The sequence below is a fragment of the Salvelinus sp. IW2-2015 genome, linkage group LG24, assembly GCF_002910315.2.
Source record: "Salvelinus sp. IW2-2015 linkage group LG24, ASM291031v2, whole genome shotgun sequence".
NCBI classification, from domain to species: domain Eukaryota; kingdom Metazoa; phylum Chordata; class Actinopteri; order Salmoniformes; family Salmonidae; genus Salvelinus; species Salvelinus sp. IW2-2015.
In genome coordinates this window covers 9,305,643-9,321,316 of record NC_036864.1, presented here as the reverse complement: position 1 = coordinate 9,321,316, position 15,674 = coordinate 9,305,643, and the positions used below count along the sequence as shown (strand labels likewise).

General features: G+C 42.0%; 1 protein-coding gene and 1 long non-coding RNA gene across 2 annotated transcripts; both read right to left on the bottom strand.

The window, feature by feature from the left end:
- Positions 1–7,952: 7,952 nt before the first annotated feature.
- Positions 7,953–10,117, bottom strand: LOC111951554 (uncharacterized). Its single transcript, XM_023969727.2, has 6 exons — positions 10,036–10,117; positions 9,783–9,820; positions 9,266–9,514; positions 8,792–9,046; positions 8,318–8,566; positions 7,953–8,189 (listed from the first exon to the last, which is right to left on the bottom strand). The coding sequence occupies exons 3-6, from the start codon at positions 9,408–9,410 to the stop codon at positions 8,038–8,040; spliced, it is 801 nt and encodes a 266-aa protein (XP_023825495.1). The 5' UTR covers positions 9,411–9,514; positions 9,783–9,820; positions 10,036–10,117; the 3' UTR covers positions 7,953–8,037.
- Positions 10,118–14,150: 4,033 nt separating this feature from the next.
- LOC139022942 (uncharacterized) lies at positions 14,151–15,298 on the bottom strand. Its single transcript, XR_011474012.1, has 3 exons — positions 15,236–15,298; positions 14,681–14,810; positions 14,151–14,341 (listed from the first exon to the last, which is right to left on the bottom strand). It is a non-coding gene; the product is annotated as an uncharacterized lncRNA (long non-coding RNA).
- Positions 15,299–15,674: the final 376 nt, after the last annotated feature.

Sequence of the window (15,674 nt, the reverse complement as noted above, 5' to 3'; positions counted from 1 at the left end):
GTATCAAATGCTTATGTCATGCAATAAAATGCAAATGAATTACTTAAAAATCATATAATGTGATTTTCTGGATTTTTGTTTTAGATTCCGTCTCTCACAGTTGAAGTGTACCTATGATAMAAATTACAGACCTCTACATGCTTTGTAAGTAGGAAAACCTGCAAAATCGGCAGTGTATCAAATACTTGTTCTCCCCACTGTATATGGTGCCAATGACATATATATAGTGCCACCAACTGGTCTGGTGCAGCCATCTAAGGTTGCAGTGAATTTATATTCACACAGCTTCTAAGGACATATACATAAGGTTTACATACCCAATGTCATGACCCATGTCCATCGGTTCAGTTCTTATAGCCCTGGTGCTATATTTAGCTGAATATAAACTAGTAGCTAGCTGTTGTTGCCGATGGTGAAATCATCTAACCCGCTGGCTCTTGAAGCCCCCATGAGCTCCCAAGTCTATAAGCAGTCTAGCTAACACGTTAGCTAGCTAGCATTGCAAATTAGCATTTCAATAGCTAGCTGGGCTGTTTTACAAGAAAATTACTGACATGAGTCAAACACTGTAGCTAGCTAGCAAGCCTTCCTCTGAGGTAATGTAATTTGGGCACTGGAATGCTAGATTTGTCTTTTAATTTGAAATTGACTGTCATTGAAGTTGGTGGTTAYTAGTGGTTCAAATCTGAGGTGAGAGAAACTGTCCGTCATTATTTGTGTTTTGGTAGGGGTCGGAGTGACGTCATGTTGTCAGTGGTCTAATGGGGGTCTGGGGTCTAACTATACTGAACAAAAATATACAGTGCCTTCGGAAAGTATTCAGACCTATTGACTTTTTCCACATTTTGTTACGCTACAGCGTTATTCTAAAATTGATTAAATAAATACAAATCCTCATCAATCTACACACAATACCCCATAATGACAAAGTGAAAACAGGTTTTTAGAATGTTTAGCAAATTTATTCCAAATAAAAAACAGGAATACCTTATTCACATAAGTATTCAGACCCTGTCTCTTATACACATCTAGATGTGTATAAGAGACAGATATAAGATCCCACAGTTAAAAGTGCATGTCAGAGCAAAAACCAAGCCATGAGGTCGAAATGAATTTTCCGTAGAGCTCTGAGAAAGGATTGTTTCGAGGCAGAGATCTGGGGAAGAGTACCAAAAAATGTCTGCAGCATTGAAGTTCCCCGAGAACACAGTGGCCTCCATCATTCTTAAATGGAAGTAGTTTGGAACCACCAAGACTCTTCCTAGAGCTGGCCGCCTGGCCAAACTGAGCAATCGGGGGAGAAGGGCCTTGGTCAGGGAAGTGACCAAGAACCCAATGGTCACTCTGACAGAGCTTCAGAGTTCCTCTGTGGAGATGGAAGAACCTTCCAGAAGGACAACCATATCTGCGGCCCTCCACCAATCAGGCCTTTATRGTAGAGTGGCCAGATGAGAGCCACTCCTCAGTAAAAGGCACATGACAGCCCACTTGGAGTTTGCCAAAAGGCACCTAAAAGACGTGGACCATGAGAAACAAGATTCTCTGGTCTGGTGAAACCAAGATTGAACTCATTGGCCTGAATGCCAAGCGTCACATCTGGAGGAAACCTGGCTCCATCTCTACGGTGAAGCATGGTGGTGGCAGCGTCATGCTGTGGGGATGTTTTTCAGCGGAAGGGACTGGGAGATGAGTCAGGATTGAGGGAAAGATGAACGGAGCATAGTACAGAGAGATCTCTGATGAAAACCTGCTCCAGAGCGCTCAGGACCTCAGACTGGGGTGAAGGTTCACCTTCCAACAGGACAACGACCCTAAGCACACAGCCAAGACAACAAAGGAGTGGCTTCGGGACAAGTCTCTGAACGTCCTTGAGTGACCCAGCCAGAGCCCGGACTTGAACCTGATCGAACATAGCTGTTCAGCGATGCTCCCCATCCAACCTGACAGAGCTTGAGAGGATCTGCAGAGAAGAATGGGAGAAACTCCCCAAATACAGGTGTGCCAAGCTTGTGGTGTCACACCCAGGAAGACTCAAGGCTATAATCACTGCCAAAGGTGTTTCAACAAAGTACTGAGTAAAGGGTCTGAATACTTATGCAAATGCAGTGGTGAAAAAAGTACTAAATTGTCATACTTGAGTAAAAGTAAAGATTTCTTAATAGAAAATGACTCAAGTGAAAGTCACCCAGTAAAATACTACTTGAGTAAAAGTCTAAAAGTTTGGTTTTAAAAATACTTTAAAAATATAAAAGTATCAAAAGTAAATGGAATTGGTAAAATGTACTTAAGTATCAAAAATAAAAGTAAAAGTATAAATAATTTTAAAATCCTTATATTAAACAAACCAGGTGGCACCATTTCTTATTTTTTATTGACAAATTTCCAGGGGAACACTCCAACACTCAGACATAATTTATAGACGAAGCATTTGTGTTTAGTGAGTCCACCAAATCAGATGCAGTAGGGATGACCAGGGATGTTCTCTTGATAAGTGTGTGAATTGGACCATTTTCCTGTCAAAATGTAACCAGTACTTTYGGGTGTCACGGAAAATGTATGGAGTAAAAAGTACATTATTTTATTTCGGAATGTAGTGAAGTAAAAGTAAAAGTTGCCAAAAATATAAATAGTAATTTAAAGTACAGATACCCAAAAAAACTACTTAAGTATTATTTAAAGTATTTTTACTTAAGTACTTTACACCACTGGATAATAGTAGGAATTGTAGCGAGTTAACATTATATTGAKAAGGTTTTTGGGAAAGCCTTGCCATCTACCTAAAGACTGTTAGGCCTATCATTACCATCGCTACGTTTTTCTTGTTCCTTAATTCTTTGAAACCTGGATGTTTTACTTCATATTATGTCTTACCTTGCTTGGTTCAAAGTAGCCTATAGTCAACATTCCACCATAGAAACGTGGAGGCAATTATTTTTATAAAGACTTACTCACTTACTCAACTTTCTTTCATTGTTAGCTTTGATTTCTGTTTGCCATATATTTTTCAACTGTGCTGTGATGTTTCACAAAAGTTCTGAACCTTCCTATTCTCAGTTTCTACAGATTGTAAATTAAAGATAAACATTTTTGCTAAGAGCATTATTATATTGTTGATCGATTGACTATGACTTTTTAAATCACCCAGCAGTGCTATTTKCAGAGTTAGCTCCAGGTAAATATTGCAATTYTTCCGCCATTCCTGAACCTGCGACCAAAACAAGCTACAGTACAGATGGACAGTACAAAAACAAAGGATCTAATGATTCTGTCTCTTCACAGAAAAATCTGCAGAGCTGGGATGGTTGTATCCCCCCATATATATATATATATATATAACATTCTATTGAACTCATTTACATGACCCATCAACTTAGCCATGTGTGTCTGTGTAAGTCTCATACTTTACTAAGCACATTTTTGGTCTGGAATTTGTCTTTCAGCAGAAAGACCAGAGTGAACACTTTGTGAGAGATTGCTGCTGTGGTGAAGGACAGCACTGTGMCAGGGGTCAACCAATGATTTATATATACACTAGATGACTAATAGGGGGCGATGTGTTGAAGCCACTGTGCCTCCATCTTGGCACTCCGTCATGATTGTAAAAAAATATTTTTGGAAGCTATAGAAATGTATTTATTAATGTGTACGTTCGTTTTTGCTAAATTGTTCTATTACACAGCTAAACATTGAGCTCCTGAGTGGCACAGCGCAAGAGACGTCACTGCAGTCCCTGCTTCGAATCATATCCGGACGTGATTGGGAGTCCCATAAGTGGMGCACAATTGGCCCAGCGTCGTCCGGGTTTGGCCGGGGAAGGCTGTCATTGTAAATAAGAATTTGTTCTTAACTGACTTGCCTAGTTAAATAACGGTAAAAAAAGTATAATCCTTAAAGTATAATTTTTAGAGATGACTAATGTTACTGWCCACACTACTACAAAAATTAAACTTAAATAAATGTAATTTTGTCCTTGAAATATTTAATTGAAATGGAGGACTGCTCCTACTTGGGAGTGGCAATATGTCCAACCAGTGGCTTCATAGCCTCTCAATGGTTAATACATAGCATCAGCAATCCAGGGTTTATATACAACATTGGGGTCAACATCCCACAGCTGGTTGGACTGGAGGACGGTACAGTGCAGTACAGTACTGGTGGAAAGTTAGGACTAGCAACATCAACTGACTCCGTACTTCAGGCCTCTGCCACAGATCAAGCTGGACCAGTAATTATCCTTGTCTTTACATTGTATGAGCTTATTCGTATCAGGTGAAAATAGAGGTCAATTTATGTTATACAGTGTCTTCAGAAAGTAGTCACATCCCTTGACTTTTTCAACATTTTGTTGTGTTACAAAGTGGGATTGAAATGGATTTAATTGTCATTTTCTGTCAATGATCTACACAAAATACTCTATAATGTCAAAGCGGAAAAAATTATCTATAATTTGTTTTAAAAAAACGACAAATAAAACACTAATATATCTTGATTTAGATAAGCATTCAACCTCCTGAGTCAGCGATTACAGCTGTGAGTMTTTCTGGGTAAGTCTCTAAGAGCTTTCACCTGGATTGTGCAACATTTGCCCATTATTATTTTCACAATTCTTCAAGCTCTGTCAAATTTGTTGTTGATCATTGCTAAACAACAACTTTTAGGTTTTGCCATTGATTTTCAAGCAGATTTAAGTTATAACTGTAACTAAGCCACTTAGGAACATTCAATGTCTTCTTGGTAAGCAACTCCTGTTTAGATTTGGCTTTGTGTTTTAGGTTATTGTCTTGCTGAAAGGTGAATTCATCTCCCAGTGTCTGATGGAAAGCAGACTGAACCAGGTTTTCCTCTAAGATTTTGCCTGTGCCTAGCTCCATTCCATACATTTTTTTATCTTGAAAAACTCCCCAGTCCTTAACAATTACATGCATTAACAATTACATGCATACCCATAACATGACACAGCCACCACTACGTTTGAAAATGTGGAGAGTGCTACTCAGTAATCTGTTGTATTGGATTTGCCCCAAGCATAAGACTTTCTATTCAGGACAAAAAAGTTAATTGCTTTGCCAATTTMTTTTGCAGTATTACTGTAACGGCTGTTGGTGGAAGAAGGTGAGGACCAAAGCGCAGCGTGGTACGTGTTCATGTTAGTTTATTGACACTGAACACTAAATACAAAAATAACAAAAGGGAAAAACCGAAACAGTCCTGAAAGGTGAAAAACACTAAACAGAAAACAACTACCCACAAACACAGGTGGGAACAGGCTACCTAAGTATGGTTCTCAATCAGAGACAACGATTGACAGCTTGCCTCTGATTGGGAACCATACCAGGCCAAACACATAGAAATGCAAAACATAGAACAAAACATAGAATGCCCACCCCAACTCACGCCCTGACCAAACCAAAATAGAGACATAAAAAAGGAACTAAGGTCAGGACGTGACAATTACGTTAGTGCCTTTGTTGCAAACAGATGCATGTTTTTGAATATTTTTATTTTGTAAAGGCTTCCTTCTTTTCACTCTGTCAATTAGGTTAGTATTGTTAATTACAATGTTGTTATCCATCCTCAGTTTTCTCCTATCACAGCCATTCATCTCTGTAACTGTTTTAAATTCACCATTGACCTCGAGGTGAAATCCCTGCGACGGTTTTGACTCCTCTCGGCAACTGAGTTAGGAAGGACGCCTGTATCTTTGTGGAACTGCGGTGTATTGATACACCATCCAAATGTAATTAATAACTTCACCATGCTCAAAGGATATTCAATGTCTATTTTTATTTTATTATAACCCATCTACCAATAGGTGCCCTTCTTTCGCATGGCATTAAAAAACCACCCTAGTCTTTGTGGATGAATCTGTGTTTGAAATGCACTGCTCAACTGAGGGACCTTACAATTATCTGTATTTGTGGGGTACAAAGATGAATAGTAGTGTTTACCATAATTTTGAATGACTATTGCACACAGAGGGAGTCAATGCAACTTACAGTATGTGACTTGTTAAACACATTTTTACTCCTGAACTTATTAGGTGCCATAACAAAGGGTTTGAATATGTATTGACTCAAGACATTTAATCTATTCATTTTTTATAATTAGTAAAAAAATATACACTACCGTTCAAAAGTTTGGTCACTTAAAAATGTCCTTGTTTTTTAAAATAACCACATTTTTTGTCCATTAATAACACTCAACATTGATCCGAAATACAGTGCAGCATTGTTAATGTTGCGCATGACTTTTGTATTGCCTCTCCTTCCAGTTCTCTGCTGCCAATGACTGGAAGAACTACAAAAAATCTCTGAAACTGGAGACACTTATCTCCCTCACTAGCTTTAAGCACCAGCTGTCAGAGCAGCTCACCGATCACTGCACCTGTACATAGCCACTATAAATAGCCCAAACAACTACCTCATCTCCACTGTATTTATTTTATTTATTTATCTTGCTCCTTTGCACCCCAGTTTTTCTGCTTTGCACATTCATACTACTGCATATTCATCTACTGCAAATCTACTGCCACATTCATCTACTGAATTCCAGTGTTTTAATTGCTATATTGTATTACTTCGCCACCATGGCCTATTTATTGCCCTACCTCCCTTAACTCACCTCATTTGCTCACATTGTATGTAGACTTGTTTTTCTACTGTATTATTGACTGTAGGTTTGTTTACTCCATGTGTAACTCTTGTTGTTGTATGTGTCGAACTGCTTTGCTTTATCTTGGCCAGGTCGCAGTGTAAAGTCGCACTTGCGCTACCTGGTTAAATAAAGATGAAAAAAAAAAAATAAAAAGTAGCTTGAAATGGCGATTTTTTGTGGAATATCTACATAGGCATACAGAGGCCCATTATCAGCAGCCATCACTCCTGTTCCAATGCACGTTGTGTTAGCTAATCCAAGTTTATCAATTTAAAAGGCTAATTGATCATTAGAAAACCCTTTTTGCAATTATGTTAGCACAGCAAAACTATTGTACTGATTAAGACGCAATACAACTGGCCTCTTCAGACTAGTTGAGTATCTGGAGCATCAGCATTTGTGGGTTCGAATACAGGCTCAATTTCTCTAAACTCATCAGTCTATTCTTGCTCTGAGAAATAAAGGCTATTCCAGCGAGAAATTGACAGAAACTGAAGATCTTGTACAACGCTGTGTACTACTCCCTTCACAGAACAGCACAAACCGCACTAACCATAATAGAAAGAGAGTGAGGAGCCGCGGTTGCGACCAACCTGAGCAAGAGGTCACAGTACGATGCTAGAGTTGCTAGTTTGAGAAACGTGACCTGCGCCGTCACAAAGCTCGCTCACATGGCAGCATTCATTAATAAGTACCCCAAAACACCGCATGCAGTCTGCAAGCGTCAACAGTAAGACCAGAGCAGCGACGGGCGCGACCCGGGATGCTGGCCATCTAGGCAGAGTTGAAAAGAAAAGATTAAGATGGGCAAAAGAACACAGACACTGGACAGAGGAACACCCCGGAGTCGCTTCTTCACTGTTGATGTTGAGACTGGTGTTTTACGGGTACTATTGGATTAGCTAACACAACGTGCCATTGGAACACAGGAGTGATGGTTGCTGATAATGGGCCTCTGTATGTCTATGTAGATATTCCACAAAAAATCTGTCGTTTCCAGCTACAATAGTCATTTTTCAACATTAATAATGTCTACACTGTATTTCTGATCAATTTGATGTTATTGTAATGAACAAAAAATTAGATTTTCTTTCAAAAACAAGGACATTCCTAAGTGACCCCAAACTTTTGAACGGYAGTGTATATATATCAAAAACATAATTCCACTTTGACATTATGGGGTATTGTGTGTAGGCCAGTGACAAAAAAATCTAAATGTATTCTATTTTAAATTCAGACTCCAACACAACAAAATGTGGAAGTCAGGGGGTGTGAATACTTTCTGAAGTCACTGTAGCTAGTATTCAAGGTTTTAATGTCTTGTCTATTATCGGTCTATATTCCTGTTTGACAGCTTTAATGYTCTGGAACCTGGTGTTGTTGTCAGCAAGGAGTGTTCGGACTCAATCGGAACCAGGTTTCAGCTGCTGTACAATGCTGAYRCTTCCTCCCAGAGATGGTCTTCTTGTACAAACACAAACTGGACTCAGCTTGACAACCATATTTTTTGGAGAGGATCTTTTTTTTGTCATTGTCTGCAACACACACAAAAACATTCCAAAAGGAACACACCAAAAACATGATATTAGGTCAGATAATGTTTATGACAGCATAAAAGTTAAGGTAGTTGCTAAAATGTACAATCATGAGATTTCTGCTGTACCTTCCACCCGTACGGACTTGGTGACCACCTCAAAATGAGTTGAGACCGTATTCTGAGCGTRGCACWTAATCTTCTCTGACTTCACATGGTGCTCGACCATCATCTCCATCTCAYTGCCATAAACAGTGTGACCATCAAYGGTCCASCRGTAGTCACAAGCRGGAATGCATTTGGMAGTGCACTGAAACATGGACTTGAAGCYGACTGCAACAGAGTCTGGGCCTATGATGTGGACCTCTGATGGACCAGCTGATAGGAGACAGAAATTAGAGGAAGAAACTGGTTCAAGTATCACTTCAACCAAAACCCCAACATCACTCTTGAATCATCAAATATAGACTACATACTATATAAGGGAATGTATGTATATTGATAGATGAAGCTATTGGTGTGGATATGGACAATTGCATTACACTAACAACAAGAGGGAATCTACAATTGTTAGAGGAAGCTCTAMATCTCCCAATAACCTACATGTCACAGGTATKGTCCTGGTTGCCATGGCATAGAACCCAGACACACTGTTGATGGCCTTGCAGTTCAGGGTAGCAGAGGTGGCCAACTCTTCGGGAGTTACGGTAATCTYGTTCCCCTGTCCCCTGAGCCATCGGCCCTTTATCTTCCAGGTGTAGTTGCAGGAGGGACGGCAGTCKGCGTTACACTGGAAGCTTTGWGGGGCCCCTGGGGTCATCAGGGCAGGGCCTGTGATCGATACGTTGGTAGGTCCAGCTAAAAGGAGGAACACATAGACATTTAGATAATAGTCTAGGTCCTACGACCAATGTGAAAAACATGAGCAAAATAATTTTATCTAGCACTAATCCAGTAATCCAGACATTKTGTTAATAAATTASAACACATTGAATTATCCCTCCATTCCTAATATCATAAAGACCATCACCTTTATTTCAAGTGAAGTGTTATAAAAACAACAAACCACCCACGCACCTAAAACCTGCAGTATCTTTGTTACTGTAGAGGACCTCCCAGAGTCATCATTCCTTGCAGTGCATGTGAGGTTTAGGGACTCCTCCCACTGGTGAGCTGTGAACAACAGCTCGTTSCCMTGCCAAATCTGCCCRTCGATACTCATTCTGTAGCTGCAGGAGGGGGAGCACTGSGCAGCACAGTCAAAGCTGCGTGGCACRCCCACTTTAACAAAGTCWGGTCCCACAATGGTTAGTTCCAAGGGACCATCTGAAAATTACAGTGCACAATCAGGCAATGTAGGCCTACCGGTTTTAGAATGAAAGATTTCTTGGAAACAGGGTGTAAATGTATTCTTGTAACAGTGATAAATAACTACAACGATAATCCAATAAAAGGCTTTCACTTCTGTAGTTAGCTGATAGCACTACCCTACTATCACAGTCATTATTCAAAGTACCCAACATTCCATCAATGCAGCAATGTGTTCCATCCTGTAATAATTTGGCTTGGCTATTATGTGATGTGGTTCACTTACTGGTACTGCCACTCCCTCCATCAGTGGTCAAAGCTATCCTGGAAGTTCATCAAACAGTCTAAATCAACCACATTATAATGTAACTCTATTTTCACCCAAACAAAAGCTGACCTCCGTAGACATTGAAAGTAAATGTAGTTATAGAGCTTAACAGGAAGTGTCCAGACCTTCTGACTGATGTTAAACTGACTTTTGCATCCTCAAAAGAAATGTTATCATAAAACAATGTTGTTATATATTTTTAATCATATACCTGCTAGGTACACTAGCAGCAGAAGTAGATTAAGCAGGGTGTGTGTATCCTTCATTGTCTTGCAGCGATGGAGTGAGGTGAAGGACACCAGGAAATGTGGGACTGTTACAGAGCAAGTATTATAGTGAGAAGGTAAACAAACACACCTTATCAGAGAGAACTGTCACGCCCTGCCTTAGTATTATTTGTTTTCTTTATTATTTTAGTTAGGTCAGGGTGTGACATGGGTATGTGTGTTTTGGGTGATTATATGGTATAGGGGTGTTGGTTGTAGTGTATGGGTTTGTGTTGAGTGTATGTGTCTAGGTATGTCTATGGTTGAGTGTAGGTGTTTAGGAAAGTCTATGGTTGCCTGATTTGGTTTCTCAATCAGAGACAGCTGGTTATTGTTGTCTCTGATTTGGAGCCATATTTAAGGTAGCCATAGGCTTAGGTGTTTGTGGGTAATGTTCTATGTTGAACGTTGTTTGCTTTTTGTGTGCACTAACGTTTATAGCTTCACGGTCGTTTGTTGTTTTGTTTTGTTAGTTTGTAAAGTGTTTTGCTTCGTCTTTCCTTCTTCAAATAAAAAGAAGATGTCTTATTTTTCACATGCTGCGTTTTGGTCCGTCTCTCCTCCCACACGATCGTGACAGAATTACCCACCAAACAAGGATCAAGCAGCGTGATCAGTGGCAACAGGAGCAAGGAACAAAGGATTCATGGACATGGGAGGAGATTTTGGATGGAAAGGGACTTGGGCACAACCGGGTGAATATCGCCTCCCTCGTGAAGAGCTGGAGCAGCGAAAGCCGAGAGGAGGCGATATGAGGAGGCAGCACGGAGGCAAGGCTGGAAGCCCGCAAGTACAACCAAAAATTTCTTGGGGGGGGGGGCTTAGAGTAGGGGGCGAGGGCAGGTAGGAGACCTGCGCCCACTTCCCAGGCTAACCGTGGAGAGCGGGGAGTACGGGCGGACACCGTGTTACGCAGTAGAGCGCACGGTGTCTCCTGTACGTGTTCATAGCCCGTGGCGGGTTATTCCACTCCCGCACTGGTAGGGCTAGATTGGGCATGAGCCAGGTGCCATGAAGCCGGCTCAACGCGTCTGGTCTCCAGTGCATCTCCTCGGGCGGCTTACATGGCACCAGCCTTACGCATGGTGTCCCCGGTTCGCTTACATAGCCCGGTGCGGGTTATTCCACCTCCCCGCACTGGGCGGGCACGGGGACCATTCAACCAGGTAAGGTTGGGCAGGCTCGGTGCTCAAGGAGTCAGTACGCCTGCACGGTTCCGGAATTTCCGGCGCCACCTCCCCGCCCCAGTCCAGTTCACCAGTGCCTACACCACGCACCAGGCTTCCAGTGTGTCTCCAGAGCCCTGTTCCTCCTCCACGCACTCGTCCAATGGTGCGTGTCTCCCGCCCATTACCACCTGTGCCTACGCCACGCACCAAGTCTCCTGTGCGTCTCCAGATCCTGTGCATCCTGTTGCTGCTCCCCGCACTAGCCTTGAAGTGCGTGTCCCAGCCCGGTACCACCAGTGCCGGCACCACGCACGAGGCCTAATGTGCGTATCCAGGGTCCAGTATGCCCTGTTCCTTCTCCCCGCACTAGCCTTGAATGCTGTTCTCCGCCGGTACACCAGTTCCGGCACCACGCACCAGGCTACAGTGCGCCTCATCCGGTCCAGAGCCATCCGTCTCCCCAGCGCCATCTTGAGCCATCCGTCTCCCAGCGCCATCTGAGCATCCGTTGCCCAGTGCCGTCTAAGCCATTCGTCTGCCCAGTGCCGTCGAGCCATCCTCTGCCCAGCCGTCATCCGCCTCTGTCCCGAGCCATTAGAGCCGCCCGTCTGTCCGAGCCGTCAGAGCCGTTCGTCAGTCAGGAGCTGCTAGAGCCATTCGTCAGACAGGATCTGCCAGAGCCGCCAACCAGACAGGATCTGCCAGAGCCGCAACCAGAAGACTGCCAGAAGCCGCCAAACAGACAGATCTGCCAGAGCCGCCAACCAGACAGGATCTGCCAGAGCCGCCAACCAGACAGGATCGCCAGAGCGCCAAACCAGACAGGATCTGCCAGAACGCAAACCACAGATCTGCCAGAGCCGCCAGCGGAGCCATGAGCGTCCAGAGCCGCCAGCAGAGCCAGAGCGTCCAAGCCGTCAGCCAGCCATGAGCGTCCAGACCGTCAGCCAGCCATGAGCGTCCAGACCGTCAGCGCCCATGGCTCCAGAGCCGTCGCCAGCCCATGGCGTCCAGAGTCGCCGCCAGCCATGGCAGCCAGAGTCGCCCGCCAGCCATGGGCAGCCAGAGGTCGCCCGCCAGCCATGGGCAGCCAGAGTCGCACGCCAGCCATGGGCAGCCAGAGTCGCCAGTCAGCCGGGATCGGCTGAATCCCCCAGTCAGCCAGGATCTACCAGAGACACCGAAGCGATATTGACAATGCTGGAGTGGGGGCCACGTCCCGCACCCGAGCCGCCGCCATATTAGGGCCCACCCCGGACCCTTCTTTTATATGTCAGTTTGCGGCCGGAGTCCGCACCTTTTGGGGGGTACTGTCACGCCCTGCCTTATATTATTTGTTTTCTTTATTATTTTAGTTAGGTCAGGAGTGTGACATGGGGTATGTGTGTTTTGTGATTATATGGTATAGGGGTGTTGGTTGTAGTGTATGGGTTGTGTTGAGTGTATGTGTCTAGTATGTCTATGGTTGAGTGTAGGTGTTTAGGAAAGTCTATGGTTGCCTGATTTGGTTCTCAATCAGAGACAGCTGGTTATTGTTGTCTCTGATTGGAGCCATATTTAGGTAGCCATAGGTTTAGGTGTTTTGGGGTAATTGTCTATGTTGAACGTTTGTTGCCTTTTGTGTGCACTAACGTTTATAGCTTCACGGTCGTTTGTTGTTTTGTTAGTTTGTAAAGTGTTTGCTTCGTCTTTCATTCTTCAAATAAAAAGAAGATGTCTTATTTTTCACATGCTGCGTTTGGTCCGTCTCTCCTCCACACGATCGTGACAAGAACAGACTGAGAGCAAATCTGCCCTGCCCATTCAAACCTGCCCATTAAAAATACATTCTTTCTGTAGTGACCATTAAATAGGGCGAAACAGAACTGTCAGCTTTTACTATGAACTAACATGTAGAGGGCAATGTACTGAGGAATAAAATACGTGGCTCCAACTCTCCATCCCTGGTCCTGGGAGCTGAAGTCAATTAATTTACTATTTTTAATAGACAGAACCAATTGGAGGGAAAGATTGGAGACTATATGTTGCAATACATGAGTGTATGATGAATTTTAGGAGTGTCGAGAACGTGGTTTCAGTGCATGGCTTGTACCAGAATCTCTTATCAAAAGTCAAATACAGTGCAATGATGTCATACCTTTGGTTCTTTTAATGTAATTACATTTAACCTCAAAATCTTGTGTATAATACAAACTTTTACTTTAGCTTTAGGAAAGCAGACTGAACCACTAGSATTTTCCTCTATGATTTTGCCTGTGTTTAGGTCAATTCCATTTCCTTTTTATCCTGAAAAACTCCCCAGTCCTTAACGTTTACAAGCATACCTTTAACATGATGCAGCCACCAGTGGTACTCTGTAGATTATATTGGATTTGTCCCAACCATAACACTTTGTATTCAGGACAAAAAGTTAATTGCTTTGCCACATTTATTGCAATTGTACTTTAATGCCTTGTTTCAAACAGGATGTATGTTTTGGAATATTTGTATTCTGTACAGGCTTCCTTCTTTTCATTAGGTTAGTTTTGTGGAGTAACTATAATGTTGTTGATCCATCCTTAGTTTTCTCCTATCACAGCCACTAAACTCTGTAACTGTTTTAAAGTCACCATTGGCCTCATAGTGAAATCCCTGAGCGGTTTCCTTMCTCTCCGGCAACTGAGTTAGGAAGGATGCCTGTATCTTTGTAGTGACTGGGTGTATKGATACACCATCCAAMATGTAATTAATAACTTCACCATGCYCAAGGGTATATTCAAACATACAAAGTATTGACTCAGGGATGTGAATACTTATGTAAATKAGATATTTCTGTTTTTCATTTTTTATTAAATTRTTATTATTTTTTAAACATAATTCCACTTTGTCATTATGGGATATTGTGTGTAGATTGGTGAGAAAAACAATCAATTTAATCAATGTTGAATTCAGGCTGTAACACAACAAAATGTGGAATAATGAGATCGTTGGTACTGGTGGCTTTGTAGGTGAATGCCTCATCCCAGTACTGTAGTTGACCCAGGGTGTAACCTGGCAGTCAAAGGTACAAATCTTAAGGACAGAACAGCAGTAAAACCTCCAACTGAAAAGGGACAGACAATAAATTCATATTAAAGTGGGTTAATTGACTATACTTTCTCCCTTCATTAAACATTTAAGTACTGGAGAGTGGAGTAACATGAGGGCACTGATCTTGTTGGTAGTTGATCAGGATTCTCAGACATTTGTAACCGAGGATACTAGAGAAACTGAGTAAAGAAGGTACTGTAATGTTTCTTAGGCCTCATCTGACTTATTACAATGTAAATTGTTCCTCGGCCTTGCTCAAAATGACTAAGACAAATTTGTGTTCCTAAGAAATTCACAAAATGCCTGAAAATCTGAATGTGATTATTCTATATACTGAAATGAAGAGACCCACCTCCTGTCCTCGTGGTGGTTACTGTGATAGCTGTACACCCCAGCAATTGCATGGTTGGTTCAGCATGTAAAGTCCATAAAGTTGTCGTAGTTATTAGCATAACCTGTCCTCGTGGTGGTTACTGTGGTATCTGAAACAAAACAATATCAGATGGTATAAGTCAGCATACATCACTATAAAACAAAAGGTATGGCCGATACTGACTAAGCATCTCTTCAGCATAACAGTTACAATTAGGGCAAAATAATATGTTTTCCATAACACATGAAATACAAATATTTCCTACCAGTCACCCCTTTTACCCTAGTACCTACATAGATTGGAAAGGACATAAACGGTGCATCAAAGCCATTATCCCACCCTTCAACTCTATATCCTGCTGAGAGAGACCAAATTGTTGGCACCAGAGTTCTGTTCCAATATCCACGCCATCATACCACTTAGAATGCATGCCAAATGAATTTGTTYATTCTAAGTGGTATGATAATATGGACATTGGAACGTAACCATTGGCAATGTTATCCACAGTAAATGGAWCGAGATGACTGCTCTTACCTGTCATAAGGATGAAGCCTGATGAAGGGATTCTCTATGTTTGGCTCTCTGCAGGAAATATTGTCTCCTTAGACAAGTGATGCTATTTTATACCCTTACTGTACATTAGGTAATAATCACATGTGATTAAATCTACTTACCCAATCATCTGACAGATCAGATATCTCTGGTAAAAGGCAAGAAGGCATAGCTACATACCTGTGACAACATTTTGAAGAATGTGAAGTAGGATCTGTTGCATAATAAACATTGCATGAGCCATCTTATCAAGCCAGTAATTTACCACACAAAGCGACACACTTTTTTGTTGTTGATTCCGCCTATACAAAGGTCTTTCTGAAGTTTAAGCCAGTCTACATGACTATAATAAACATTAAATGTACAATGAGAAAATAATCTTCCCAGTGCACATACAGTAGCTTGATTGTCCATTGAAAAT